General features: G+C 53.6%; 12 protein-coding genes across 12 annotated transcripts; 5 read left to right on the top strand and 7 right to left on the bottom strand.

Annotated features, from left to right (window-relative positions):
- Positions 1 to 201: 201 nt before the first annotated feature.
- On the top strand, positions 202 to 1,962 carry AB675_10276 (uncharacterized protein; the record flags this gene model as incomplete). Its single annotated transcript, XM_018139036.1, has 2 exons — positions 202 to 257; positions 303 to 1,962. The coding sequence occupies 2 exons, from the start codon at positions 202 to 204 to the stop codon at positions 1,960 to 1,962; spliced, it is 1,716 nt and encodes a 571-aa protein (XP_017997346.1).
- Positions 1,963 to 2,533: 571 nt separating this feature from the next.
- Positions 2,534 to 3,355, bottom strand: AB675_10277 (uncharacterized protein; the record flags this gene model as incomplete). The annotated part of the gene is made up of 1 exon (XM_018139037.1): positions 2,534 to 3,355. One exon carries the CDS (start codon positions 3,353 to 3,355, stop codon positions 2,534 to 2,536), a length of 822 nt encoding a protein of 273 aa, XP_017997323.1.
- Positions 3,356 to 3,687: 332 nt separating this feature from the next.
- On the top strand, positions 3,688 to 4,455 carry AB675_10278 (Haloacetate dehalogenase H-2; the record flags this gene model as incomplete). Its single annotated transcript, XM_018139038.1, has 2 exons — positions 3,688 to 3,850; positions 3,902 to 4,455. 2 exons carry the CDS (start codon positions 3,688 to 3,690, stop codon positions 4,453 to 4,455), a joined length of 717 nt encoding a protein of 238 aa, XP_017997302.1.
- Positions 4,456 to 4,478: 23 nt separating this feature from the next.
- On the bottom strand, positions 4,479 to 5,315 carry AB675_10279 (uncharacterized protein; the record flags this gene model as incomplete). The annotated part of the gene is made up of 3 exons (XM_018139039.1): positions 4,479 to 4,611; positions 4,644 to 5,221; positions 5,247 to 5,315. The coding sequence occupies 3 exons, from the start codon at positions 5,313 to 5,315 to the stop codon at positions 4,479 to 4,481; spliced, it is 780 nt and encodes a 259-aa protein (XP_017997299.1).
- Positions 5,316 to 5,913: 598 nt separating this feature from the next.
- On the top strand, positions 5,914 to 7,113 carry AB675_10280 (Aryl-alcohol dehydrogenase; the record flags this gene model as incomplete). Its single annotated transcript, XM_018139041.1, has 1 exon — positions 5,914 to 7,113. One exon carries the CDS (start codon positions 5,914 to 5,916, stop codon positions 7,111 to 7,113), a length of 1,200 nt encoding a protein of 399 aa, XP_017997320.1.
- Positions 7,114 to 7,702: 589 nt separating this feature from the next.
- Positions 7,703 to 9,292, bottom strand: AB675_10281 (uncharacterized protein; the record flags this gene model as incomplete). The annotated part of the gene is made up of 1 exon (XM_018139042.1): positions 7,703 to 9,292. One exon carries the CDS (start codon positions 9,290 to 9,292, stop codon positions 7,703 to 7,705), a length of 1,590 nt encoding a protein of 529 aa, XP_017997292.1.
- A 3,970-nt stretch (positions 9,293 to 13,262) lies between these two features.
- On the top strand, positions 13,263 to 14,713 carry AB675_10282 (cAMP-independent regulatory protein pac2; the record flags this gene model as incomplete). The annotated part of the gene is made up of 3 exons (XM_018139043.1): positions 13,263 to 13,635; positions 13,674 to 13,836; positions 13,888 to 14,713. The coding sequence occupies 3 exons, from the start codon at positions 13,263 to 13,265 to the stop codon at positions 14,711 to 14,713; spliced, it is 1,362 nt and encodes a 453-aa protein (XP_017997321.1).
- Positions 14,714 to 15,364: 651 nt separating this feature from the next.
- On the top strand, positions 15,365 to 16,927 carry AB675_10283 (Delta(24)-sterol; the record flags this gene model as incomplete). Its single annotated transcript, XM_018139044.1, has 1 exon — positions 15,365 to 16,927. One exon carries the CDS (start codon positions 15,365 to 15,367, stop codon positions 16,925 to 16,927), a length of 1,563 nt encoding a protein of 520 aa, XP_017997427.1.
- A 376-nt stretch (positions 16,928 to 17,303) lies between these two features.
- On the bottom strand, positions 17,304 to 18,829 carry AB675_10284 (uncharacterized protein; the record flags this gene model as incomplete). Its single annotated transcript, XM_018139045.1, has 2 exons — positions 17,304 to 18,424; positions 18,559 to 18,829. 2 exons carry the CDS (start codon positions 18,827 to 18,829, stop codon positions 17,304 to 17,306), a joined length of 1,392 nt encoding a protein of 463 aa, XP_017997296.1.
- Positions 18,830 to 19,670: 841 nt separating this feature from the next.
- AB675_10285 (uncharacterized protein) lies at positions 19,671 to 20,234 on the bottom strand (the record flags this gene model as incomplete). The annotated part of the gene is made up of 2 exons (XM_018139046.1): positions 19,671 to 20,011; positions 20,123 to 20,234. The coding sequence occupies 2 exons, from the start codon at positions 20,232 to 20,234 to the stop codon at positions 19,671 to 19,673; spliced, it is 453 nt and encodes a 150-aa protein (XP_017997408.1).
- A 589-nt stretch (positions 20,235 to 20,823) lies between these two features.
- On the bottom strand, positions 20,824 to 22,536 carry AB675_10286 (Glutamate decarboxylase 1; the record flags this gene model as incomplete). Its single annotated transcript, XM_018139047.1, has 1 exon — positions 20,824 to 22,536. The coding sequence occupies one exon, from the start codon at positions 22,534 to 22,536 to the stop codon at positions 20,824 to 20,826; it is 1,713 nt and encodes a 570-aa protein (XP_017997409.1).
- A 390-nt stretch (positions 22,537 to 22,926) lies between these two features.
- Positions 22,927 to 25,230, bottom strand: AB675_10287 (Laccase-2; the record flags this gene model as incomplete). Its single annotated transcript, XM_018139048.1, has 4 exons — positions 22,927 to 23,039; positions 23,094 to 23,451; positions 23,566 to 23,622; positions 23,674 to 25,230. The coding sequence occupies 4 exons, from the start codon at positions 25,228 to 25,230 to the stop codon at positions 22,927 to 22,929; spliced, it is 2,085 nt and encodes a 694-aa protein (XP_017997360.1).
- Positions 25,231 to 25,248: the final 18 nt, after the last annotated feature.

Below are 25,248 nucleotides of genomic sequence, written 5' to 3' on the forward strand. Positions count from 1 at the left end.
GATCACGGTGACACTCAGCAAACCCTGATCAATTTCAACTCTTCCAAAGATAAATACTCTGCGTCCTCATCGAAATCCTCCTGTTGTCATCTTCTACAACTTCTCGACCCGGTAGTCGTTTTCTGCGCACACGACCACATCAGACAATACCTGCCTCTTCACCTACAGGAAAGCACACCATAGCGCGTCACTTCGTCAAGTATGTCTTCTCCGAGACCGATCAAGCAGCCTTGGGCAAATAGAAAGCAGCTTCAAAGGTTGGTCGACAAGCCCTTTCGCTGAGCTGATATTAATATTTGCAGCCTCCAAATGGGCGAGACCATCAAGATCGTCTGGCAGCAGACTGCTCATGGCCAGCACATCCCACTTTGCGAGACCTTCGCCGAACCAGTCCTCAATCACTTTGCTCCCAACTTACTTCCAACAGCCTACATTAAGCCAACCACAGAGACCACTGGAGTTCCTGCGAGACTCTACACCATTGTCGGTGGCAACATGCAAGCGCATGCTTCCATCATTCAATGGATGATCGATTGCTGCATGGGTAACGGTATCATCGACTGGCCGCGATACGAGTTCCACGACACGCCTTTCACCAAGTACTACCTTCTTCGCGAATCCACCCAGATCCTAGGTTGCACGTTTCTCGAGACCGAGTTCCAGAACCGGATGCAGAACTTGGCTAACAAGTCCTTACACACTTCTGACATCGAAGCCGTCTACAGCCTTGTCGGTCGCGGGTCGGAGATGGCTGACTATCTGGTCGAGCATGTTGCGAACGCCTTGCTCGATCATAATACCCATGACGTCCGTCGCCGTGCATATGAGTGGCTGCTGAAATGCAACGAGGGTTTCGCTGTCGATGTCGAGAACGTCAACGGTCCGAGACTTGCTATGCGCGCCAAGATCGCCACCGATCGTTGGAAAGATGGCTCCCGCGACCTGGTCAACGCACCCTATCAGCAACAATCTCACCACACCAACTACCACTCGCAGAACTTCTATCGAAACGGATCGGGCTTTGCAAACCAGAATCGAAGCTTCTCGGCGCCGCATGGTATTGTTGATGGCACAAACAACCAACCCATCTTCGATCACTTCGGTCACGGCGTCGACATGGCCCAAGTCGGAGGATTCGATACCCTGAATAACCAATACAACTCTGCTAACCAATACGGCTATACGACTCCCCACCAGCAGATGAACTTCTCCGTTGGTACCCACCAACTTCCTCCTAAGAAGAAAAAGAAGACCAAGTCCGACAAGAAGCGTGAGCAGAAGCAAAAGGAGGATCGGCTGGCAAAGGGCGCTTCCACTGGTTCGCAGTCTTCCGAGACCATGATCAACACATCACCCTCGTCACGCAAGCGCTCCATTAAGTATGGTAAACTCCGTACGAAGAAGACATCGCAGTCCAAGAGTAATCTCGAGGCCGATATGCAAGGTCTAGCCATCGAGCACTGCAATGGTGATCGACTCCAGAACGACAAGTCGAATGCTCGGCCAGCCGCTGAAGCCTTTGTCCCCGCTCCTGCCAACACCGCAGCCTCGAAGAACGACATCGACAACGTCAAGAACGCGGCCAAGCCTTCGAAGCTTGTCGATCCGGCAGTCCCTAATATCACAGCCCCTAGCGCTGGTGACAAGAAGATGGAGAAGGTCACGGAAGAGAAGGTTGCGCCCAAAGACGTCAATATCCCAAGTAAGAAGATCGTTCTAGGTGTTGATGCCAACGAACAAGAGCAGCGAATCGTCAGTAGTATCAAGAACAAGGCTGCCAAGAAGCGCGAGAACAAGCGGCTGGCCAGTCTGACTGCTGGTAGTGCTGCTGATACGAACGGCGGCGATCGAGTTGCTGAGTCCGCTGGTGGCCCTCAGGGAGGTGGTGGCGAAGCTGACAAAGTCGGCGAAGGAGAACAAGACACTGGTGAAGGCAATGGCGTGGCTGTCTCGAGCAACTAGTTACGGTCGACGATGGTCGCGCTGCAGCGATTTAGTGGGGCGCAATGCGCTGGCTAAAGGGCAAGGCCTGTTCAAGCGCGGCGTTCGAGGCGTTCTTGAATTCTGATGGGTGCACATACTGCGGCGTAAGTTTGACTTGGGTATTGTCTCGAAGTACGAGATAGCGGAAGACGTAAGCTGGTCGGCGACCTCCTGATCATTATCACGGAGGAGAGAACCGTACCAAAAAATCCAATGTTCCGGATGCATACCACATGAAGCTTCCCCAGTCCTAATTTCCTTCTCTTTCCTACGACCAAACGCTCAATCGCTATGAGAATAGCATGGCTTGCTGCCAGCGTGGCACTATTCGAGCGCTCTGCTCATGAAGCAAGTCCGACTCCATCATCTCGTGTCCCTTGACGCCAGGTTGTCTCGGACACAGCCGGCCATGTCATCTCCCCTCTTCACCAGTCCCATAGTTCACACACTCACCCTGTATTGCACAGCTTACTGCGGCCTTGTATATGACCGTCTGCAGCAGTCGCTTGCCCCGACTTCCCTCTTCAGCCCACTCTGTCGACATTCCAGCCTACCGCTTCTTCCACCTAACTCCCCCAACCCACTTCACCCACCTCTCACAATCCTCCCTGCTTTGCAGCCTCTCAACAGTAAACCATTCCTTCGCGAGCTCCTCGTTCCCGATCGTCCGATGCACCCAGCTATGACACGCCCTACATAGCCACGCCACGCTATTCAGCGCCGCCTCGTCATGCCACCCCCGTTTTAGCGCTTTGGCGTGGACAGAGCGTGGAATGAGGTGGTGGTAGGTTAGTGGGAGGTGGGTACGTGCGCAGAGCTCGCATTCGTTTGTCTCTGGGCGGGTTTGGGAGGGTGGCGGGGGTGGAGTCGTGACCGTGGAAGTGTAGGCAGTGAGGATTGGGTGCAGGAAGGTTGTGGTGTCGGTGGCTGGTGGTTGGACGAGGCCGTAGGCGGAGAGGTTCTGGGCCGTGGAAGGCGGAAGATGGGGGCTGATGTGGGCTTCGATTTGGTGGGTTGTCAGCGGAAGGGCGAAGTGGTCCGGAAGAGCGGTAGTGTGGTCGAGGTTTCGCAGACACGATGGAAGCGAGGTGAAGATCTCGCTGGCGAGGTACTCTGCGAAGTCAGCCAGGTCTGCTGGATCGTCTGTGGGAATACTGCTGGCGGTGTTGGTGGCTGTGGTGGCGTTGGGCTGGTCATCTTGGGTGGCTTTAGCCGATGAGGAGGCGGACTTCCGCCTGATTTTGGCGGTGGACTTCTTCTTGGTGACTTTTGGGGTGCTGAGCTTCTCGATTATGGCGGAGAAGACACAATCGCGGAACGCTTGGTAGTTCTCGTCCTGGCGGGACTGGTTTGCGTCATCACCATCGTGCATCAAGTTGGCTCATAAAGTCGACAAGAGCGCTAGCATCAGCGAGCCGGTCGCCGTTCAGACGTCCGAAGAACGCCTCAAAGCAGCCAGTACTGATCGCCGGTGCGCGGTTGCATATGTATGATAGAGTGATCGATTCGGTAGGAGATCGTCAAGAACCACAGCAGGGAAGAAGTGCGAAGGTTTTACACTTTGAGGGCGATCATACAACGTCCTTCAGCGTTGTCGCAGCTTCTCCTTCCAAGCCTATTCTAACGTCATTCTTTGTTTGACTACTGCAGTGACCTACGAACCACGTTAGAAACTCGCAGTGCAGAGACAGTATAGTAGAAGATATGGATCAGATTGTTGTCGCATTCGACCTCTATGGCACGCTTCTATCTACGGCTTCGATAGCGAAGGCGCTGGCCCGTCATTTTGGTGAGGAAAAGGCAAACTCGATCGCGGCGCTATGGCGAAGATATCAGCTCGAGTATACGTGGCGGCTGAACAGCATGAGTAAGTATAGCTTGCTACGCGTGGAACTACCTAGATGCTAAGCTTTTACAGAGAAATACGAAGACTTCTCGGTGGTGACGCTCAAGTCGTTACATCATGCTCTAGCCGAGCACAGTGTCAGTCTCAACGATGGCGAAGCCGACGCTCTAATGGAAACGTATGACAATCTCAACACCTTCCCCGACGTGGAGTCTGGCCTGAAGAAGTTGGCGCAAAATCCAGCGATCACTTGCGTCGTCTTCAGCAATGGCACGAAGAAGATGGTGACCAACAGCGTCCACTCTTCTGAGGATCTGAAGCCTTTGAGCGAAGTCTTCAAGGACATTGTCACTGTGGACTTCATCCGTACTTTCAAGCCGGCGCCTGAAGTTTACAGATATCTCGCCCAACGTACTTCCAAATCCGGAGCCGAGGGATCGATGTGGCTAGTCAGCAGCAATCCATTCGATGTAGTCGGCGCGCGAGCCGTAGGGATGAAGGTCGCTTGGGTGGATCGGGCTGGCAATGGCTGGCAAGATCGACTTGGTGACGGGCCAACAGTGGTTGTCAAAGGACTCGGCGAGGTCGCCGATGCGGTTGAGAAGTATGCCAAGGGCCAGTTGTAGATCACCAAGCCATCTCTCAAGGTTCATCGCGATATGGCTCGTGCTCGGCACCAGTTGTCGCTTCTTCTCGTGACCGTCTCGCCTTCTCCATCTTCGCTGCCCATAGCGCAGCCCCGCAGGCCGTCGTCATAAGGAAGAACATCTGCAGCACAGGGACTAGTTGCAGCGTCAATGAGACGATGCCAAACCAGGTGTATTTCATCTGTCGTCTCTTAATGTAGACGTTTCTTTCCTTCTTGTTCAATCCCAGCAGCTTGAAGTAGCGCCAGTGGTGGAAAGGGCCCGCTCGGTAGCCAGTGAGGATCAGGAAGATGGGCACGCCCACGAAAGGTATCAAGTTCACCGGCAGCAGGATCACGAACTCCACAATCTGTCTGAAGCTGAATGGCGCGTACACTGCTGTGACGGTCGGCTTCCCGAGCATCTTCACTGATGTTTCGGCTGTCTGATCAAGAAGGCGACCCTGAGCGACCAGATCTGAAAGACCCTGGTCGATGAGGACGGTATCGAAGACGTCGACTTGGGACTCGTCCACGAAGAAGGCCTCGAACAGCAAACCAACGATTGCGGCCCCTTCTCCTAAGGTCAGGACTAGTCCGTTCAGCCATGCTGCTGGACCGTGGAAGATGGCGAGGAAGGCGACCTGTGGGAGGAAAGCGAAGAGGAACAGAATCGTCAAAACGAAGGCTGACAGAAAGATGATCGGGATAAGTCGTGCTCGCATGAGCGGCCAGTAGTATGGTCGGCGGAGGAAGTAGAAGAGGCCCTGTTCATTGTGTTAGATCAGACACGCGATGTGGTAGTCGACGACTTGCCTTGAGTGGGTAAAGCCACGTCGCGTCGAAGAGCGCAACTCTCATGTCTGCGGTCGTGTACCACTATGGCGTGCTCTACACTTCTATCGAGGTTCACACCGGCCAGCTTGAGATGTTGCCATGTTAGAATGCTATGCAGGCAACACCATTTGCGGCAAACATCCCCGGATATTTTTGTCGTCGGCAATGACGTCGCCGCGATCACCCCCGGGACGTCCTCTTCTGGGAAGCGCGTTCGGCTCTTTGAAGAAAGCCCGTAAACTTGAAATCATGGGATCATTCAGTACAAGCGAGCATTCTGCATGAGCCCACCCCTCAGCATGATGTATTTCAACCCGCGAAACCGTGCTTTGAGCTCGCTGACAGCTCGCGATAGGCAAGTCTGTTCAGATAAGTATCCTTTTGAGGCCGCCATGATCATACTCGTTCCACCATCACAAGCTACTACGCACTAGATAACCATACCTACCGTTGCACGAAACTTACGAGTCACAGTCCAGAGGCAGATTGTATACCATTGAATTCAGGCGTGGTCCTTGCCGTTGGTGCTTCGTGTCTGCTGCCCAAGTTCTCAGCTCCCCTGCTAGCCGTGCCCGCTATTCAAAGCACGACCGTACTAGCGTGACTTCTGGACGGCATAACAATGACCAGCGCAACGAGACCACAGCTTGAGCCTAGGATATCCTCGTTCAGACAGAATGGAATGCGAACTGATGCGCTCGTGTTATCGGAGCCTGGCGGGAAGTTCAAGTATAAAAAGATCACGCTTCGTGACAACCTCCTCGAGCCTGACGAATGCCTGGTGCGAATCAAAGCCACTGGGATCTGCCACACCGACCTGAACTTCGCCTCCAAGGATCGGGGACAACCAGAGAATTTTCCCTGCGTGCTGGGGCACGAAGGCGCGGGCACGGTGATTAAGGTGGGGTCTTGGGTCGAGGATATAGCCGTCGGCGATGAAGTTATCGTAACATTCACCTCTTGCGCGCAGTGTAGGAATTGCGAGACTGGCTTTCCTGGATACTGCGACAGGTGGTTCAAGTACAACCTCGGCTTTTCCAGATTCGATGGCACGCAGACCATTGAGGATCCAAAATCGAAAAAGCCTCTGAAGGGACACTTCTTCGGCCAGAGTTCCTTCGCGCGGGAGATCATAGTCTGTGAGACGGCATTGGTTGTCATTCCTGCTCCAACACCAGCTTATGAGCTACTTGCCCCGCTTGCATGCGGCGTCATGACAGGGGCTGGAGCTATGTTGAACATTGTCAAACCACAACCACATCAATCCGTTTGCGTTCTTGGAGTTGGATCCGTGGGCCTCTCTGCTATCATGGCTCTGAAGACCCTGGCACGGCCTCCAAGACGGATCATTGCTCTTGACATCTTGTCATCACGGCTCGAACTTGCAAAGAAATACGGCGCAACGCACGGCATCAACACGACTTATCAGAAGGACCTGATGCCCACCCTGATGGAGATCACTAAAGGCGCAGGTGTGGACGCAACAATAGACTGTGTCGGCTTACCGAAAGTTGTTGAGCAAATTGTGCATGGCACAGCACGGAGAGGGCGAATAGTGGCGGTCGGCGTAGGTCTACTGACGAATGCTGTGTCAATCAACACCTTTGAAGCGGTGCAAGCTGGCTTAGTATATCAAGGTAGTCTTCAAGGCGACTCGGATCCGAAGAGGTTCCTGCCGTGGTTGCTGAAAATGAATCAACAAGGGAAGTTCCCGTACGATGAGCTGATCACAACGTACCACGTTGAGGAAGTGGCCGAGGCGATCAAAGACATTAAAGAAGGCAGGACTGTCAAAGCGGTGTTGTTGTGGGACACTCACTGAGTGTGTCCTGTAAGCCCTTAGCAGGCGCCTTGGCCACGTTGCAATGTACAAGCTGCTCTTCTCTGCTGTTTCCGGTACGCTGTTGCATCTACACCACTGGCAGCATTCACTAAATCTGCTTATTAAGTACTCTCTTCGTCAACGCTCTTCTCCTTCCGCTCCTGCCTTACGCAGATAGCCGTCCACCCCGCCTTCGCAGCCCATCGTGTCAGGCATACTGACGGTCTTTTGCTAGCGTGTGGTCGATCTCGGGGCAGACTCGGCTTTCAGGCACTTGCTGTGAGTGGGACTCGTCATCTGGACAGACTTGTAGAAGTCGATCAAGTCCTCTCGGGAAGGCCTGTAGCTTTCTTTTACCCGTTCACACCTGCGCCAACATGTGTTGATGGCACAAATTCGGCACGAGCAGCCAAAGCTAGTTGCCGACGCTGTGGCTGCGACCGAGCGCTGGAGTTTACGAGCTGTGATTCGAATGGCGAGGACTCTTCCAGCATCACTTGTATCATCAAGTAGATACTACCTGGCCTGGATAGCATCAGGTTACTCTTCGGGATCACCATTCAATGTACTTGGTACTCAAATGGTCGCTCTAATGGTCGGTCAAGCGATGATGACCTCCCCACATCAGCCCCCCAGTCTTCCCAAACCACCGCTGTCGCAAGGGCCTCATCAACCAGCTCTCACCTCTTGGCTTCGCAAACCGGTTTGGGACGAATCCGTCTACGACGGCCCGGATCATATTCCAGTTCTTTAAGCCTGAAGCTTGTGCGGTTCTCACGAATCGCTCTCGAAACCACCACGACGGCACATCTGCCGTTGCAAGTGCGTCATTTTGTTCCCACGTTGCTCCAACCCACAGGGCGAAGAGCAGCATGTTTTGTGGCTGGTCTTGAACTAGTGGTAGAGTTCTCGACGACGATGACGACTCCGACGAGGCGACTCGCTCGGTCGCCTTCGTCAAGTGGTGGTGCAGCAGCGAGGTGAACAGCCTCACCCGCGGCCACATATACTGACCAGCGATCCGTGGATTTCCGGTAAACAAGGCAAGGTAAGCAATCATTGACAACGTCATGGCGGCCTCCAGATGTCTATCGAGCTGCGTCGAGCCCATGTCGCTGCCATCATCGAGCGCTTCGCGGAGGCGGACAAAGTGATTGCTAAGCTTAAGCTGGAACAAGTTGTGGCTCATTGTGAGATACACGTTCATCATCGGCCCATCGATCTGTGAACTTAGAGGCTCCGCTCTACCCCACAGCCAAACGACCTGATAGATCTCGATGCAGACATCCTTCAGTATGGGACAGTATCTCAAGCTCGGATCCAACGAATGTGCGACTGACTCGCGCAGCGGCTCGAGATACTCGAAGACAGGCCGTGCTGCGACCCTCAACGCCAGCGGCGCCCACACGTCAACATCAAAGATCGACAGTTGCACGGTACAATGGGAGATCTGCGCATCATAGTACAGGGAGCTCCAGATGAGGCTGATCTCAATAGACTCGATGCCCTCAATAGCGCTCTTCTGCTCCAAAAGGCGGCGAAGTGCCAGTCCATGCAATCTGGCTTCTGGAAAGTTGTTCTCGAACGTCGCTGCAGCAAATAACGTCCTCGTCAGACTAATCAACTGGTCCCTGATGGCAGAATTGTTCAGACCGGACATGTCAGTCTGCAGACGCCGGATGATCTTCATCTTCGACTTCGCCGTCTCGGTCTGCAGCTCGTGCGAACCGGACAGACGCGAGATGGCTGCAGTAAGTGGGAGCATCTCTCCCAACGCAGCCCACTCGTCGGACATGGACTCGATATGCTTGCGCATTGTTCGCGATGCCAGAAACCTTCTGGACCATGGCTGCTGCTTTGAGCCGGCATTGAAGTGTGTGCTGGGAATCAAGCCGTCCCGCAGGAACTCGAAAGCTTGGTGCATTCGTGGGGTCACTGCAACAGTGGTGGAGCTGAATGGGTCGGAGTTACCTTTCCACGCGACCAACGGCAGTGGTGTTTGTGAGTGGTCGATGACATAACCAGATGCATTGTCGTCTCCGTCCTTGTCGGGCTGCCGCGCAGGCTTGTTCTTGGGATGTGAGAACTTCGCTGCATGTGAAAGTGCTCTTGACCGCTCCAGGGCTCTTTTCCGCGGGTCGCCGACATTCTCATTGATCCAGGTCACGTTGCGGGCCATGTATCGTAAGTGAGTGTCCATTCCTGGTACTCGGGGCTTGGCGTGTTCATCTCAAATGATTCTGCCGCAGCAAATGGTAGCATTTAGTGTCCTGCATGGCCTGTTGAACAGGAAGGTACAAAATGGCAGTTTACTTGATGACCAAGCGTGGCAAGTGATTTTCTGGACGCGGGTTTCTGAGAAAACAACCTCCCGGGCCGTGGCGTACACAGTAGGTTTGCTGGCTGCTTAAGGTGGGGCAAGGTGCAGCCCATGGCACGTGACTCCGGCCTGACCAGCTCGACTCATGAAGGGTTACCTGGCATGCAATTGTTACAGCAGTAGAATGATATGGAATCCGAGTGATCCGGCTGCGAAGGCATGCGAAGCTCGCTGGGCGTGGATGTTGCCGCGGCGTACGAGGGTTCCTCGCCGCAGGCACCAAGTCTCTGGTCTGACCACCTATCAGATCTTAGGTCAGCGACTTCCCGAACTTGTCCTAGGCCTAGAACAGTAATAGGTATGGCAGATGGCGCAGCATCGACAGGTGTTGCCTGTGTCAAGTCCGAGACGAGGCTCCGAGAGGATCGGGCATACAGACGAATGTGATAGGCGAAGGAGTGTCAGGCTTTGACGATAAGCCACTGTGAGAACAGATTCGCGAAGCTCCCCTGACCCTCGTCTGCCGCCTTGTGAAGGGTCGTGCCAGAGATACCTCAGAAAAGACTCTGCAAAGGGGTGTACTGATGAGCTCGCAAGACGGCGCAAGGGGCGAGTGTGTGTATGAGACAAAACATGACGACCAGCAATATCCCAGATTTTCCTATGAGAAAAATAAGAACGCATCCAAGCGATCATTCTCTGCTTCCTGGCAGACAGCACTGTAACGGACGACGAAGCGTCAATGCTTCGTGACGATACAATGGCCTGATCTTTACTGTTGACCGAGAGCCAAATATCGGTGTGAGGGCAGATCCTCGCACTTGCAGACAGGTGCGAGACAAGTGGGACGATGGCTGTATCTGCCGGGTCCGTGTCAGGGCGGTGCGCACCTACCTCAGCTTTGATTGGAACTGCGCGGAACGGCTGGTGATGACATGCTCAGGTCGGCAGGAAGCGTTGAAATAAGTGAGAACTGCTTGGAAGGCTGAAACATTCATGCCCGAGGCTCTCTTCGTCTCACTCTCTTGCTTTCGCTTCACGAAGCGCGCCGCTTGATTTTGTCAGCTTCCGGAGTGTTATCACTTACTCACAGCGATGCGTGGATGTTCCGTGACACGGTACTTATGGTAGAAGCGCCGACCTCCTAGCAAGAATTGTAAGGCCATGGAGATCTTCGGCCGTGAATCCGGCGCCCGGGGCAACATTTGGGGACCAGCTTAGGGAGGGCACTGAAGTATCAGTGGTAGTCCATTGTTATAGGTTTGGACGTTGAGATGAGCTTCAGTCGATTCTTCAGCGTCAATCAGTGGGAGCGATTCATGGTGAATTTCCAGGCTGGGGAGCGCGCTGTAGGACTTTGGACACAGTTGTACAGCATGTCTGGAGACTGCACTGCTGACTTCATCTCATTTTCGAAGATCTGCCTCCCGAACCTTCGAAATTCTGGTGAAGTTCTCATCAGACAACTTGGTCAGGTAACAGGTCTTCTGCTCCCAGCTCAGACCTTCAAATGTGCATAAATTCTCCGCACAAGGTGCAGAAGAAGGCAGTAGAAACCAGTCATCGAACCATATCGCTCTGGAGCACACATGTTCGCCGCTTGACTTACGTCTTTGAAACTTCTCCGTCTCGAAACATTCCGTGACACCCAAGCTCAAATGGCCTTGAGCAATTTCCACTGCGACAGCCAAGGGCTTGTCGGTAGCGGAGCTGCATTGGCACATTATTGGCACACCAAGAGCTGCAAGTGACCCCTAATTGGCACTGCGACCAGAGCATGGTTCTCTTGGCCGACTCGAGCACCTCGACTCTTTAGGCATCGCGGGCGATGTTCAAGTGCTGCAGCAGAGCATCTCCGTCTGTAATTTGTGTCCAAGCATTCGACTGGTCAAGAAAAGGCTTGTGATGCGTTGAATTATGCGTACGCGCACGCCTGCCGCGATCATGATTGATCGACCAACCAACAAACAAGTGTGCGAGGAGAACTCGAAGTTCCACCGCCGCGCTTGGCCTGTAATGTCCTCCATCGAACAGTCCGGTGGCCATTTCGCTCAGACAGGGCATTCTTGATGCCACGCAAGATTCTGCTTAACCTGTATATCGGGAGCAACAGTCGACCCCGCATGACTCGCACCATTATCTTCCTGGTGCGACGACAACGTGTCTCATCGCAAAAAGGCAGCACTACCTAGTATCAGCAAACAGCAGCGTTGCACGCTTTGCAAGGACAGCTGCATTGGGACACGAAAGTGGTCGCAAATCTAGGCCCAGCAACGAAGGTGGGCGATCGGCCGTGTCGCAAGGAGGGAGCGACCAATTTGGCGTTTCGTTTGGTGCACCGCGCTAATACCTTGGGAGTGCTTGGCCGTCCCTTGGCTGCGACCGCCAGACGTAAGTTGGACCGGGCAGCTAGCCAATGATCAATTTTTCAAAATCGACGTTGAAAAAAGGCTTGCTTCCCAAGGTTAAGGTTGCAGTGTTTAGCCTCAAGCATACTCGTTCAAGCGAATCGCCCTGCGGGGCCCAGAGTCGATGCAACATAATGACCCTGCGATCAGAGTACACAAGAGCTGCCACGTCTTATCTTGATTTCGTTCGGACTGCTGGACTAGGCGACGGGTTAGGCAGAGCCCACCAGGAGGTGGCCATGGAACCAAGCCTCAGACGCTCACCAAGCTTTTTGACTGTTGGTTTGCACTGGCGTCTGTCTGTGGAGTCCAGACGATTGGACAGGCTAGCAATGACAAGATGGCCAAGACTTTGGTAGTGGCTTGAGTGGCCTGGGCAGACTCAGCCCGGTAAGCGAGGGCGAGCATTTTATCAACCACGATCGCCAATACCGACAGACCTGCTGCGAGCTCGTATTTCTGACTCGCCGCGCTGAGAGCAGTTTTCTTTCAAGGCCTGGCCAGAACGTTCCAGCTACGAGTTATGTGAATGGACAGGTGGTGCGAACAGATACCGTGACTTCCCTTGATCAGCCGTTCTTCAAGCTAATGCGTCCTGCTCCCTTTTGGAACCAGGATCTTCAGTGCTGAAGCAACCAAGACAAACCAAGACTTTTGGCATGCGAGCATTGCTTGGTCTGTTCCACCTGGTGTTATCGGGCTTCCAACGCTGACGATTGCGTCGGCTTTTTGAGGGCGGGAAGCGGAGCAGCAAACGGATTACCGGCCCCAATTGGTTTGATACAAACATTGCACCACAGCAATTTGATTTCGCGTCAGCTGCCGCTCGATTTCGCTCGCTGCAACAAGACTGCTCAAGAATAGCGATAGCAGAAATAGAGAGATCATCGAGGGCCACGAAATAATGGATGGTGATGTAGTGAAAAAGGAAAGCACCGGTGTTCGGAGCCTCAGCGTCTGGTGACCCATGAGCCTCTCTAGACAGTAAGCTTAAACTGTAGGCATGAGATAGCGGCTTAGCACCTGCACTTTTACTTTACTGTCTGCGGAATCGTATAACAGGGTTCATTTCTCCCGACCGAACCTCCTAGGGTTTCTCCTTGCCCAAAACTCTCAGCTTGCGCACACCTATAATCGCTAGCTCTAACTTGTCGCATCGACATCAGCGACTTCTGTACTGGCGAACGTATCCCAGACGGATCCGTCTAGACTGCGACTACCAGCTGTGCCCTTGCCATCACTTGCCGACTGTCCAGATTTTGTGTGTAGAAAGAGTGTCACAACCATTTTGCGTCACATTGCGGGCGTGCTCGCGGCCACAAATTGAGGCCATTGTCACATTAGTGACACGCTACTCCTGAAAGAACATCTGGAAAGCCCTCATTGTCTTCCACTTATAGGGACGTCCGTATCGAGTAACGATGGAGACATACAACGGAATCGTTCGAACCCCTTCGGACGCGATCATCCTCTTCGAAGCCTGCCGCCTAGGTCTTCTGCCACGAGTCCAAAGACGACTGTCCGAGAAGGAGCGGCAGTCGATCAGATCTGGATCGGTCTTCGTGTGGGACGAGCGAGAGGCTGGCATGCGCAGATGGACTGATGGCAAGAGTTGGAGCGCCAGCAGAGTATCTGGCAGTTTTCTCACATATCGCGAGATGGAAGGCAAGCGCGGCAGCACCTCGTTCAGTACACCTGGCGCTCGCGCGACTAAGACTCCCGAAAGTGGTCAAGCCGAGCCAGATCTTGGAGATGCTGAGGAAGGCCTGATGGCTACCGCTACAAGCCCGACGGGTTGATGAAGCAGTCTTTCAGCATAACCACTTCTCAAGGTCAGCATCTGCACCTAATCAGCTATTACTCACGAGCATCTCCCTCCTCGCAACAACTCCGGCAGCCAACCGCCGACCCCCAGCTATCATCGATACAGCCAGCCAAAGGGATGTATCCCGAGTCGACCGTCAATGATCAGTCGACTGTCCCGGCCGTGACTAGGTAAGACCAGATCATGATCTAAGCCACTGAGAATACTAACGAGACCATTAGGTCACCCATGCCAGGCGCTCCCAATTACGTTGTCGCTGCTCCTCCAGCTTATGGTCGAGCTGGGCCTCACCCGCACCCATATCTTCCACCAGGATATGTTCCGCACCCAGCTTATATGGCATATCCTCTGAGTCCGATGCATACGCCGCCACCTTATGCTCTCCACTACGCTCCTGCTCCTGGAATGCATCCAATTGGCTACCCAGCGCCTCCCTACGCAACATCGCACGCCCTGCCGATGAATGCAGCACCACCATCCTCGTACGACCAACGTCCGCAGCTGCGCGATGCGCTCGGCCGCACATCACAATCTGGTCACAGTGCTAGCCCAGCACCCTTCCACCAGAGCATCCCTCCGCCGCCAATTACACAGTCTTACTCACAGAGCTCATACTCCACTGCACCGCCACCACAGCCCGCAGCTGCAGAGTCCGCTTCAGAGCCCCGGAACAGCAGCTTTCAGATTGATCCTCGCCTGACGGCCCCGCCTCCAGCGGAACCCAGCGTACGCCCGCCAACTCCTAACTCTGCTGAAGGTGGAGCTGCGGCACCCGTCGCCACCACACCGATGCAGAGAGTGCCCAGCGCGAATTCTGGAACTCCAGTTACAGCGAGCCAGGTTCCCAACATCACTTCTCTGATTTCTGAGCCTGACGCATCAAACAATGATGCTAAGGCGCAGGCTCCGTCTGCTGCAGAGCGCCAAGGCAGTGCCAGTCCCGGCGGAACAGGAGCACCTCCGCAGGACATCCCAAGTGAGAAGCTCGGCTTCAGCGCTGACAAGAGGCATCTGAGCATGCTTGATCGAGGATTCGCTCGCGTCTAGAAGCCGGAGCTGGAGCCAGAGTCTGGGAGGAAATGATGTTATGAACCCATCTTTCGTTTGATTACAGCAAGGCGCCAGGCGCAACGAGACAAAAAGGATATGTGGGAACGGACTAGCACGGGCTGAACGCACTAGGTTCGAATGATTCTTGTCTGTGGTGTAGTCTGTGTTTTCCAGACTATTCCTCCAGTGTACGCAAAGTAGCTGCTGCGATCTATAGTACAATGGTCTTGCGCAATTGCACTCGCTATCTTGAAGATCTTAGACACAACTCCTACGGCGTCCTCCTTAGCATGAAATTCCATGGTGTTTCTTTCCCATGAATGGAGACATTCATTTTGCCTACGTACTGTATACACAGTTGCCAATATTTTATACGCGGCCTGATCTGCCAAGGAGCTATGAATCTTTCCGACCACTGCTAACCTTGTGAGTCTGTCCTAATAGCATCAGACAGGACAGGTCACTGATCTGAATAGTTCGGTTGAGCTGAATTGGCTGCGTTGGTATGAGCGTACACAGATCATAGGAGATCTCCGGCTCGAGATTGTGCAGAAACTCGTTCACGATACTTTATGGCACGCTCTTGAACGATCACCACCTTAGCTGAAGTTCGACGCTATTGGCCACAGGCATCTCTACCCGGCAGCAATGGTTCACCTCCCACAGCCATCAACATTGGCGCCACACAATGATTTCGTCAACGAGCTAGCCGAACAGGTCGCGGCATTTCACGCATCCAAAACACCTTTTCGGATCTATCATGGCAACACCAACTCTACTCGCGTTTCAACGAAAACCTCGAAAACCTCGTTGGACGTCTCGACATTGTCGCATGTGATCAGAGTCTTCCCCAATACCAAGACATGTCTCTGCGAGCCGAATGTGTCGATGGAGTCACTGCTCTTCAGCACAATGCAGCACAAGCTCATGCCGCCCGTTGTTCCCGAGTTTAGAGGCATCACTGTTGGCGGAGCTTTTGCCGGAACGGCAGGAGAAAGCAGCAGCTTCAAGTACGGCTTCTTTGATCGCTGTGTCACCTGGGTCGAGATGATCCTCGCAGACGGCACCATCGTCAACGCATCGCCTACCGAACGACCCGACCTTTTCTACGGCAGCGCCGGCACATTCGGCACCCTCGGCGTTGTTACACTCCTCGAAGTCAGGCTCATCGAGGCTCAACGCTACATGACACTCGACTATCACCCAGTCGACTCCATCTCCGCCGCGATTAAGACCACCTCCGAACTTATGGAAGCCGACAAGTCCGGTACAAGCCCAATCGCCTTCCTCGACGGCATCATGTTCTCGCCCACGTCCGGAGTCATCATGTCAGGCACCTTCCGCCCGGACCCCTCATCAGAGCAGAAAGTCACGACCTTCTACGCCGCCTCGGACCCCTGGTTCTATCTCCACGCACAATCTCGTGCCGCAAATCCCGAGTCAGACACCATCCCACTCACCTCCTACATCTTTCGCTACGACCGTGGTGCCTTCTGGACCGGCCGACACGCCTTCACCTACTTCATGACGCCCTTCAATTGGGTCACACGCTACCTCCTTGACGACTTCATGAACACTCGCATCATGTACCACGCCCTTCACCGTTCAGGCCTCACCAATCAATTCATCATCCAAGACATGGCCACCCCGGCCTCCCGCATGGAAGTATTCAGCGACTGGCTTGACTCCCCCGAAGGCGGCTGCAACGAGATCTATCCACGCTGGCTCTGCCCCTTGAAGGCAGGCGAGACGATCAGCATGTCTCCGCACTTCGACTCCCAGAAGCCTGCCGCCAGCGGCAAATTATCCTCCGGCGGCGACGACTTCCTCCTGAACATCGGTCTCTGGGGCCCGCTCCCACCCTCCGCAGCGAGCAACCAGCTAACGATTAATCGTGCCATCGAAGCCAAGCTCGCGAGCCTGGAAGGCATGAAGTGGCTGTACGCGCAGACGTTCTACACAGAGCAGGAATTCTGGCGGATCTATGATCGGAAGTGGTACGATGAATTGAGGGTCAAGTATAACGCGCAGACCCTGCCGGATGTGTATCAGAAGGTTGGGCCGCGAGCAGAGGTGTTGGATCGATTGGCTGGTGGAGGCGCGCAGATGGGGTGGTACGAGTGGGTGTGGGAGACGGTGTGGCCGTTGAAGGGAATTTATGGGGTGTTGAGCGCGGTCAAGGGGGGGGACTATCTGAGGAAACGTGGGTAGAGTAGGTCTTTGTGAGACACGCTGGGTCTGCATATACTAGAGGTATAGAGAAGAATGTCCATAGACAGCTTTCGATCTGACGTTGCTGCTGTTTTGCCAGCCAAGCTGGTGTAACACATATCTGCCTGTTGAAATTCGGTATGCTTCAACCACTTGTAGAAGGCCGAGGAGGTACTTCCTGATGAGACCGGCTGACTGGACGACGCTGAGGAAGTTGCTGGCAGAAACCTAGGTACATCAGCCGCTCCTTCCCAGGTAATAATATTTGCGTACATTGGTCAGACCGGATGACAAAACGTTCGATCTCGCAGTCGATGTGGCTTCATCGCCTCCACGCATCACGCACGGAGTCGCGGCGTAACTGCCTAAAACACAATCAATACCAATCATGTCCTTTCTCACCCAACTTCATTTTCTCGGGATTCATGCTCAGCATGTTCTGACTTGGAATTACATCCCCATTGAACTCCGCCTCAAACTGTCCAGCCACCGCCCGCTTGCCCAAAGCCTCCACCGAGTCAAAGCCCGGCTTGCCATTGAGTGCCTCCCATTCCGGTGTGAACGGCGAAGACCCGTCTCCTAGATCGCTCCAGCGTGTGACGACCAATGTCTGCTTGAAGAGCTTCGTCGGATCAGCCTTGTCCTCGGTCATGCGTATTTCGATGAGGTATTCGGAAGGACACTCGGGACAACGGCGCATCGGCTTGCAGTTGTGGCAAAGCGAGACTATGGGCTTTTCGGGGTTGAAGTGCAGCTTTGTTTCTCGCGCTACGCGATTCAGGCCACTGCCCTCCAACGGCTTCGGAATGTGGCGTAGAGCACACTTGACATTTGGCATAAGCACACCGTCCTGCCAATGTGGGCAGACGGAGAAGAAGGGAATGAAGTTCTGGCGTGAGTAAAGAAGGTGGCGTTCGCCTGCTGGCGGGAGTCCAGGCGGCGCATAGCATGAGCTCATGACGCGCATCAAGAGGTGACCCTTAACAACTGCGAACTTGGTCTGGTGTGACCAAGTGCTGTCATCAACCTTGTCTTTGTATCTTCTTGAGATCGTGTCCATAGTGATACCGTAAGGTGCTCCGAAGCGATGGGCTCGCATTGCCATTTGGACAAACGTCAAAGGCATGATACGATCGAAGGTTATGCGTATCCGAGGGTTGATCTTGTTTGGATTGCCAACCTCTGGACAGTCGTAGACTGGGCTTTGGACGTTGATCGGTACCAGCTTCTCTTCACCAGGCGCGATGCGCTTATGGTACCTATGGCAGTCGAAGCACAGCAGGTGTCCTGGTAATGTCTTGTCCAGTCTCTGTAGGAAGTCGTATCGCTGTGCCAGGTTGTCCGGATCCGCCAGCTTCTGAAATGGTTCTGTACCAAGTCGGCTGTGGAAGGCTTTGCAAGAAAAGGATATGGCCGCCAGATCTGCATCACTGAGATAAGCGTATACCTGTTGCCACGTTCTCTCAGTGAATCTGGCCACTATTGATTCGCCTGGCTCTGTGCATCGTGAGTCTGCATTCGCATCAAGAGCGGCGCAAGTACTGTTGAATCTGTCAACCCTAACGCGTGCAACATCTCAGTGTGATCAATGATTTCTCCAGTCTGCTTATCGCGCTCGTACACCATCTCACCCGTCTGCGAATCAGTCTTGTATTGTTCCGGACTTTGCATTGTCCTTAGACCAGAATGCCCAGAGAGACTGCTGAGATTCGTTGACCGGTGCTCGATCACGTAGTTGTCTTTGCCGGGCAGCTGAAGGCTACGCCGGGGACTTCGATTGCCGAGCATCTTACGGCCTGTGTCATCATCTGTGGGTGCCACAGATTGGGAGCGCTCCTTTTTCGACTTTTTGAAAAGGCCAAAGAGGCTGGACCGACGTGGTGAGTCGACGTTTGCAGCCATTGTAAGGGTCCACGGGTGTTATGAAGACTTAGATATGGTTGTTCCGGGCCCGCGATGCTTCTGTTGACGTTCGTGCTGGGCAGACAGCCCTGAAGGTCATGAGCAGGGCCCAGCCGATGCGTGAACTGCCGCTTCTTCCTGCCACGCACTATTTTCTTCCGCTAGAGCTGCTTCCCTAGTAGGTGATGAAAGGGTCGAGCTTGCCCAACAGTGCCCTTCTCACAAGTTGGAGTTGCGAGCGGCGAGGAGTAGCGACTAACAGCCCGCGTTCGTTCAACTTCACTTCGGGTGTCTGTGTTACGACCAAATCACGGTTTGAGCTTTAGCACTGTAGTCTACCAGAGTGTCACCTAAAGCATCGAAGACAGTTTTGGCAATACCAAAGACACGGATGATCCGGATACTTGCCCCTCGACTTTATCTGAACTCATCAAAATTACTAAAGCGGAGAACACTGCTCCATGTTGCTTGTCGCGAAGTCGTGTTGCGCTTACTAACCATGCCAAGCCTGCATGACAGCTTAGATACCAAAACATGGGCAGTTATAAGCGGTCTCGGGCGGCCAGAGCTCTGTACTTCTGCTTTGGCAATAAGATTGATATATGCAATTCTCACCTAGCAGTGCAAGTGGCACGTTACGGGAGAGATAGTTCAGCTGCAAGAATTAAAGCGTATGTGCCAAGATTTCCACTGCCTCGACTTTTGACGTCACCGCTTAGTCTTAGTTCACTGGCAGATTCATGATTTCGTCTCTTGCTGTCCCGGCAGCCTCGAGCGAACCACTCTATGGCAACTGGCAGGCGCGAGTGTCTTATTTCGGACCTCCCTGATAACTCCTGTCTCAAGCTCTCTTCGCACCCTCAGGATCATACGCTTCAACCTCAATCTCGAACCGCATAGTCGGAAGTCCAAGATGGGCCACGCCAACTTCTGTCCATGTCGCTCTCTTCTCGTCCGGTTGCCACTTTTTCAGGTTCCGCACAATGTGTTCGTGCTGCTCCGGGATACTCGTGCTCAAAGTAAGGACCTTGTATACCTGTGACCAGCCTTTACTACCGGCGTGCTCGAGAGCATGTTGCACATTAGCAAAGGCTTGGTCGATCTCCTCGCCAACGTCCTTGGGGATCAATGTTTCGTCTGCGATTGCTGCGCCTGGGTCTTGGGTGTCGGGCTTCCATCCACCTATTGAACATCGTGTAAGCAATGGTATCAGGAAGGAAGGCATGTAACGAGCAGACATGGTCCGTGAGACTTGTCGTTCTTGATCTGGAGTGCTTCGATCGAATGACTTACCTTGGCCGGCGCAAGTAACGTAATCACCGTGGCGGTTCGCCTGGCTGTACCAAAAATGCTCCCTTACGAAGATACCGACACCAGGATATGCGTAGGAAGTGATGCCCGACATTGTTCCGTTGACGTTGTATCCTTCGTTTATGGATGACTTGTGTGTGATGTTGTGAAGCAGTGCAAGGAGGACTGGAGTCTAAGATACTGCTCTGGCCGTCTATCTGATGTATATATATACTTTACCCGACCATGTTCTGCCGACATCTTTTCAGCCCATGGCTGAGGTGCTGCTGGCCTAGACTTCGGTGGAACTCAATGAGCTTCCCCTAGGGTTCCAAGACTGTTGACATGATCAGACATGCACTGCACCCACGACAGTGGCGACACTGCAGCGCCAGCGCACTGAAATCGCTAGCTCACAGCTTCTGTCCCATGGAGCATCTGCATTGAAATGAAGCCAAGTGCCGTAAGATGGATATGATGGACGAATCCCTCCTGCGCCAAGCAGGACATACGAGCAGAACTTACACCAGATCGGCCGAGAGCTTAGGAGTTCTTACTAATGCTCAGCTTTTTGGTACCCCAGCCAGCCACGACTGGCTCAATGCCGTAACCGAGCCGCATCCCTGGTAAGAAGTCACGTCTATTGTTAATGTATCTTCTCAGGTCTATATGGATTATTGTATACACGATCATACATATCTGTTCTATAAGCCGTCGGCCTTCTGCAGCTCACCCACCAGCTGCTGACGGACCTCCCTACCAACTTCCTCGACACTCTTGACGAGCCTCAGCACCGTCTCCCGCGGCGTAGAGATGTTCACGACAGCTCTGAAGAATTTCCCGCTCGCCTCCTGGCCCTCTAGGGCAGGAGCGAAATCGATCATGAATCCCTTCTGCACGAGTGCCCGGGTGATCTTTTCGGTGACCTTGGAGTTCTGCTTGCCGTTCATTTCGGCCGCCTTTGGACCACTTGAGGTCTTGCTAGTGTCGCTACCAGCTTGGTCTCCGTAGAGGGACTTACCGCCGGGTGCGTAGTAGAAGCAGACCTGCAGACAAGGCGGTGGATTCGATGACACGAGCAGCAGATCAGGCGACGCAGCTACTAGCTCCGCCAGGAAGCATGCTGTGTTGTAAGCGTTCTCGACCTTCTCTGTGTAGCCACCTGTACCGTAGTACTGCCAAGCCATGAACGCCTTCAAGCTGTCGCCTCGTCTGCCGCATTGCAAAGTAATATCTGCGAGATCGTTCGGCTCCTGCCAGGCGTCCTCTGCTGTGCCAGTATTGCTGTTCATGGAGCTATTGGGAGCGCTATCGCCTTCCTCGTCTGCATCATGGAACAGGTAGCCGGCTTTGAGAGTGTTCGCCGTGTGGAATTGCTTTAGATCTTTGCCCAGAAGGAAAGAGCAGGTGACCGGAATGCCCATCATCTTGTGAGGATTGATGGCTATCGAGTCCGCCAGATGACAGCCCCTCAGACGATCTCTGCTTAGTGATGGTGAGAAGACGAAGCTACCGCCCCATGCTCCGTCAATGTGCATCCACATGTTGTGCTCTTTAGCTATGGCCGAGATCTCTGTGAAGGGGTCGAATGACCCGAGCACTGTCGTTCCTGCCGTGCAGTTGACGTAGAAGGGAGTTTTGCCTTGCGACTTCACTTGCTTGACCAGATGGGAGAACTCTGACGCTATCATACTGCCTGTCTCAGGATCGACCGGCACTGAGACCACGGCAGCGGAGCCAAAGCCGCACTGTTGAGCAGCTTTCTCGATCGAGTAGTGCCCATGCGCAGAGGTGAAAAGCACCAGATCCAGTCCGTCTGCATGATTACCATGGACTTTGGTCTGCGGGAACAACGTGTTCCTTGCAATGACGATAGACGTCGTGTTGCTCGCACTGCCACCCTGGACGCTGATGCCACCACATCTCGGCCCATCAAAGCCGAACAATCGTGTCAACGTTTTAGTCGTGTACTTCTCGATCAGGGTGAGCACTGGCGAGACCTGGTAGACATGCACGTTGGTGTTTAGTACCGCTAGGATCAGCTCAGCAGCAATGCCAGGGGCCAGCGGCGCGGAGTAGAGCTTATCGAGAAAACCTGGCGCGGATGTGTTGACGCTGTAGCGGAGAAGTGTGTCTACCGTGGTCCTAAAGCCGTCCAAGCCGGTGCCATCTTGGGCTAGGCTGATCTTGTCACCAAGAACTTCCGATAGCGCGCGAGGCGAGTGATAGTCCACCAAGCATGATTTTGAGATCTCTTGCTGTGTCTGATGCGACTGTACTTCGCCATCTGCGCTGCGGACAAACTCGACCAGTTTCTCAACGCAATGTTGCAGCAAAACCTCAAGCTCGCCCGCTCTGGCCGTGTCCAGCTTTGACCCGTTAGGTGCTTGCCCACTCAGACCATTCGTTTCTATCATGATTGTGCATTTTGAAGATTTGAAAAGGTCGCCACTGACAAGTCATTCAAATTTATGGATATCCATCAGATCAGCACGCCATCCCCAGTCTTGGCAATGAGTGCTCGTAGTTAGGCTCCACAGGTATCGTTGACGGACTTCCTGGGTAGCATGCAAGCCGATCGGACTTGCCATTCTTGCTGGTTTTGATGCTCCTACAACATCATACTACCCTGTCACTGGCGATACAGTCAGGTGGCGTACCGGCTCCCGCATTCAGAGCACTACATGACAACTGTTTAAGCTATTCATTTAAGAAGCCTGGAGTCACGTCCAGAAAAACACCATCAAGCTCAAGGTCCCGAATATTCGGCTCAATGAGCTGACCCATATCGGCATTTGCTCGTCTCATTAATCGCCGTCACAGATAAATATGGGCTTCCTGACCCAGGTCATAGGAGAAATTGGCCGTTTTGAGTCCGGATGACTTTTCCAATCGCTCCTCAACACGCCCACCGGCAAGGCTGTTCAGATCCCAGAATCTGGAGAAGCTGCGAGCTCACCGGCCGGGCACGTACTTCCATCGCCGGGCCACCAGTTCTCGCAGTGGCCCCACCATTGGTTCCAGTTGCCACAAACCCTCTTCGTCTCTCTCAGCGCCGCACTTGTGTTCAGACTTGGCCAGATATTCGCCGCATCCTTCTGCCGCTCCATGATCTGCATTGCCAGACCAGCTGAAGCATGGTCCGCGATGTGGCAGTGTACGAGCCAGGCACCGGGGTTGTCGGTCTTGAAGGCAATGACGACGTAGCCGTCTTGTGGAAGGAGAACGACGTCCCTGCGTGGCGGATTGTTGAGTGTGAGATTGAGGCCGGCTGGGAAGGCGCGGGCTCCGATCTGTTGTAGAATGGCAAAGTCATGACCGTGGAGATGGATCTACAGACAGTGAGTACAAAGATGCCTTATGAGGAGCTATAGCGCCCCGGATTGCCGGGTCCAAGTGACCCAACAGAGGACCGGGAACAGAGAGGATGGAAGGATGTGCCTTACCGGATGAGCCCCTGTTGTGCGACCTGTAAGTTTGACCCCCTGGATAGCCAGATATACCTGCACACAGTCAGATACGTAGCTGAAGCAGAAAAGTACTCGGGAACTTACCCAGTCCTTGTCACCATAAGTCTCGGGTATGACCACCCACATCGGGTTCCACGCGCCCGTCTTATTGAGATGGTTGAATGTAGGATCTCCATAGTCAATTCTGAATGGATTGAAATTGTCACCACCCATGGAGAAGAACGCCAAAGGATATATGCTGCTACCAGACGCGCCCTGTACAGTGAAATTCTGACCAACACCGCCAAGGAGATCATTGGCTGCTTTGCCAACCTGCCATTCCAGGATAGGTTTCAGGCTCGAGTAGGTTTCGTCAGAGCAGTCGAGGGATACACTGCTTCCGACAGGCCATGGCTGACTGACAGGAAGGACCTTTGGGTCACCGCCATAGCGCAGGACGCCGGTGGTCTCGTAGCCTTTACTGGCTTTGTCCTGCGTGAAGCGGAAGCAATTGGCCTTGTATGTTCGGATCCAGTAGCTGTCTTCCTCTGGCTTTTCGAGCGCCGTCACAATGACATGATAACGCTGTCCTATGCCAACTAAGACCGACGTATTCGTGTACGAGTGCAAAGGTACGAAGTCTGCGCCGACTATTTGAAGGACATGGCCGTCGATGGAGAAAACGAACGTGGAATCGAAGGACGTATTAATGAGACGCAACAGATACCTTTTCGCGCGTACCCCTGGCGACGGCCGCTCAAAGTTGAGTGTCCAGGCATCGGGAATTCTTAGAGTCGCTTTGACGGAGTTGTTGTAACGAGTAACGTCGCCAACGCCGTTGAGCAATATGCTTTTGTTTGCTAGGGTGGTAAAGCTTGCTTCGAAAGCACTATTGTGGCCCCAGTCTGTCATCAGGATTGGTAGCTTAGGCTCGTCAAACGGCTCTGATGTTGGGCCGTGTAGCGTCATAGGTCCGACAGCTCCGTCGGCGTACTGTACCGAGTAGTGGCTATGGTACCATGATGACCCGTACTGCATTGCGCGGAAAGTATAATTGAAACTATCCTCGGGCGCAATAGGGCATTGGGTCACTCCATTGACAACATCCATGTGCATCGTGAACCATTGCCTTATTCCGTGCCAGTGTACAGATGTGCCGTTGTGCTTGAGCTTATTCGTTACCACGACGGTGATGTTGTCGCCCCAGCAGCCTTGAATCCAGGGTCCAGGGTATGTCGAGTTGAAAAGCTTGCCGTATGGGAATGGCAGCCCATCCGCATTGTAACCAGTGTCAGTCAAGTTCAGGTAGTACGTTCGGTGGACGCCAACTGGTGTCAGATTTGTGTCCTCATAGTTTGTCCGTATGTTGTACTCAAAGCCCGTCTTGCTGTTTCGTAGCCAACACGATCTATTCTCGGCTGTTGAACAGCTGGTGAAGCCAGGCATATTGGAGTAGTCACACTGGAAGTCCGAGCCCGGACCATTTGGTCTACCACCTGGAGGTTTGAAAATGGGTCCCCGGAGTGCTTCATACTCTCCTCCATGAGGGTGATGTGGGATGAGGGGCTGCTGTAGCTGCAAACCTGGTGTACTCCCAGGCTGGAATGTTAGGAAGCTCACCACATACGTGATGGCAGCCACGAAGCGATCAACCAGCTGCATTGCTGTCACTGTAGCGAA

The sequence above is a fragment of the Cyphellophora attinorum genome (genome assembly GCF_001299255.1).
Source record: "Cyphellophora attinorum strain CBS 131958 chromosome Unknown Contig24, whole genome shotgun sequence".
NCBI lineage: Eukaryota > Fungi > Ascomycota > Eurotiomycetes > Chaetothyriales > Cyphellophoraceae > Cyphellophora > Cyphellophora attinorum.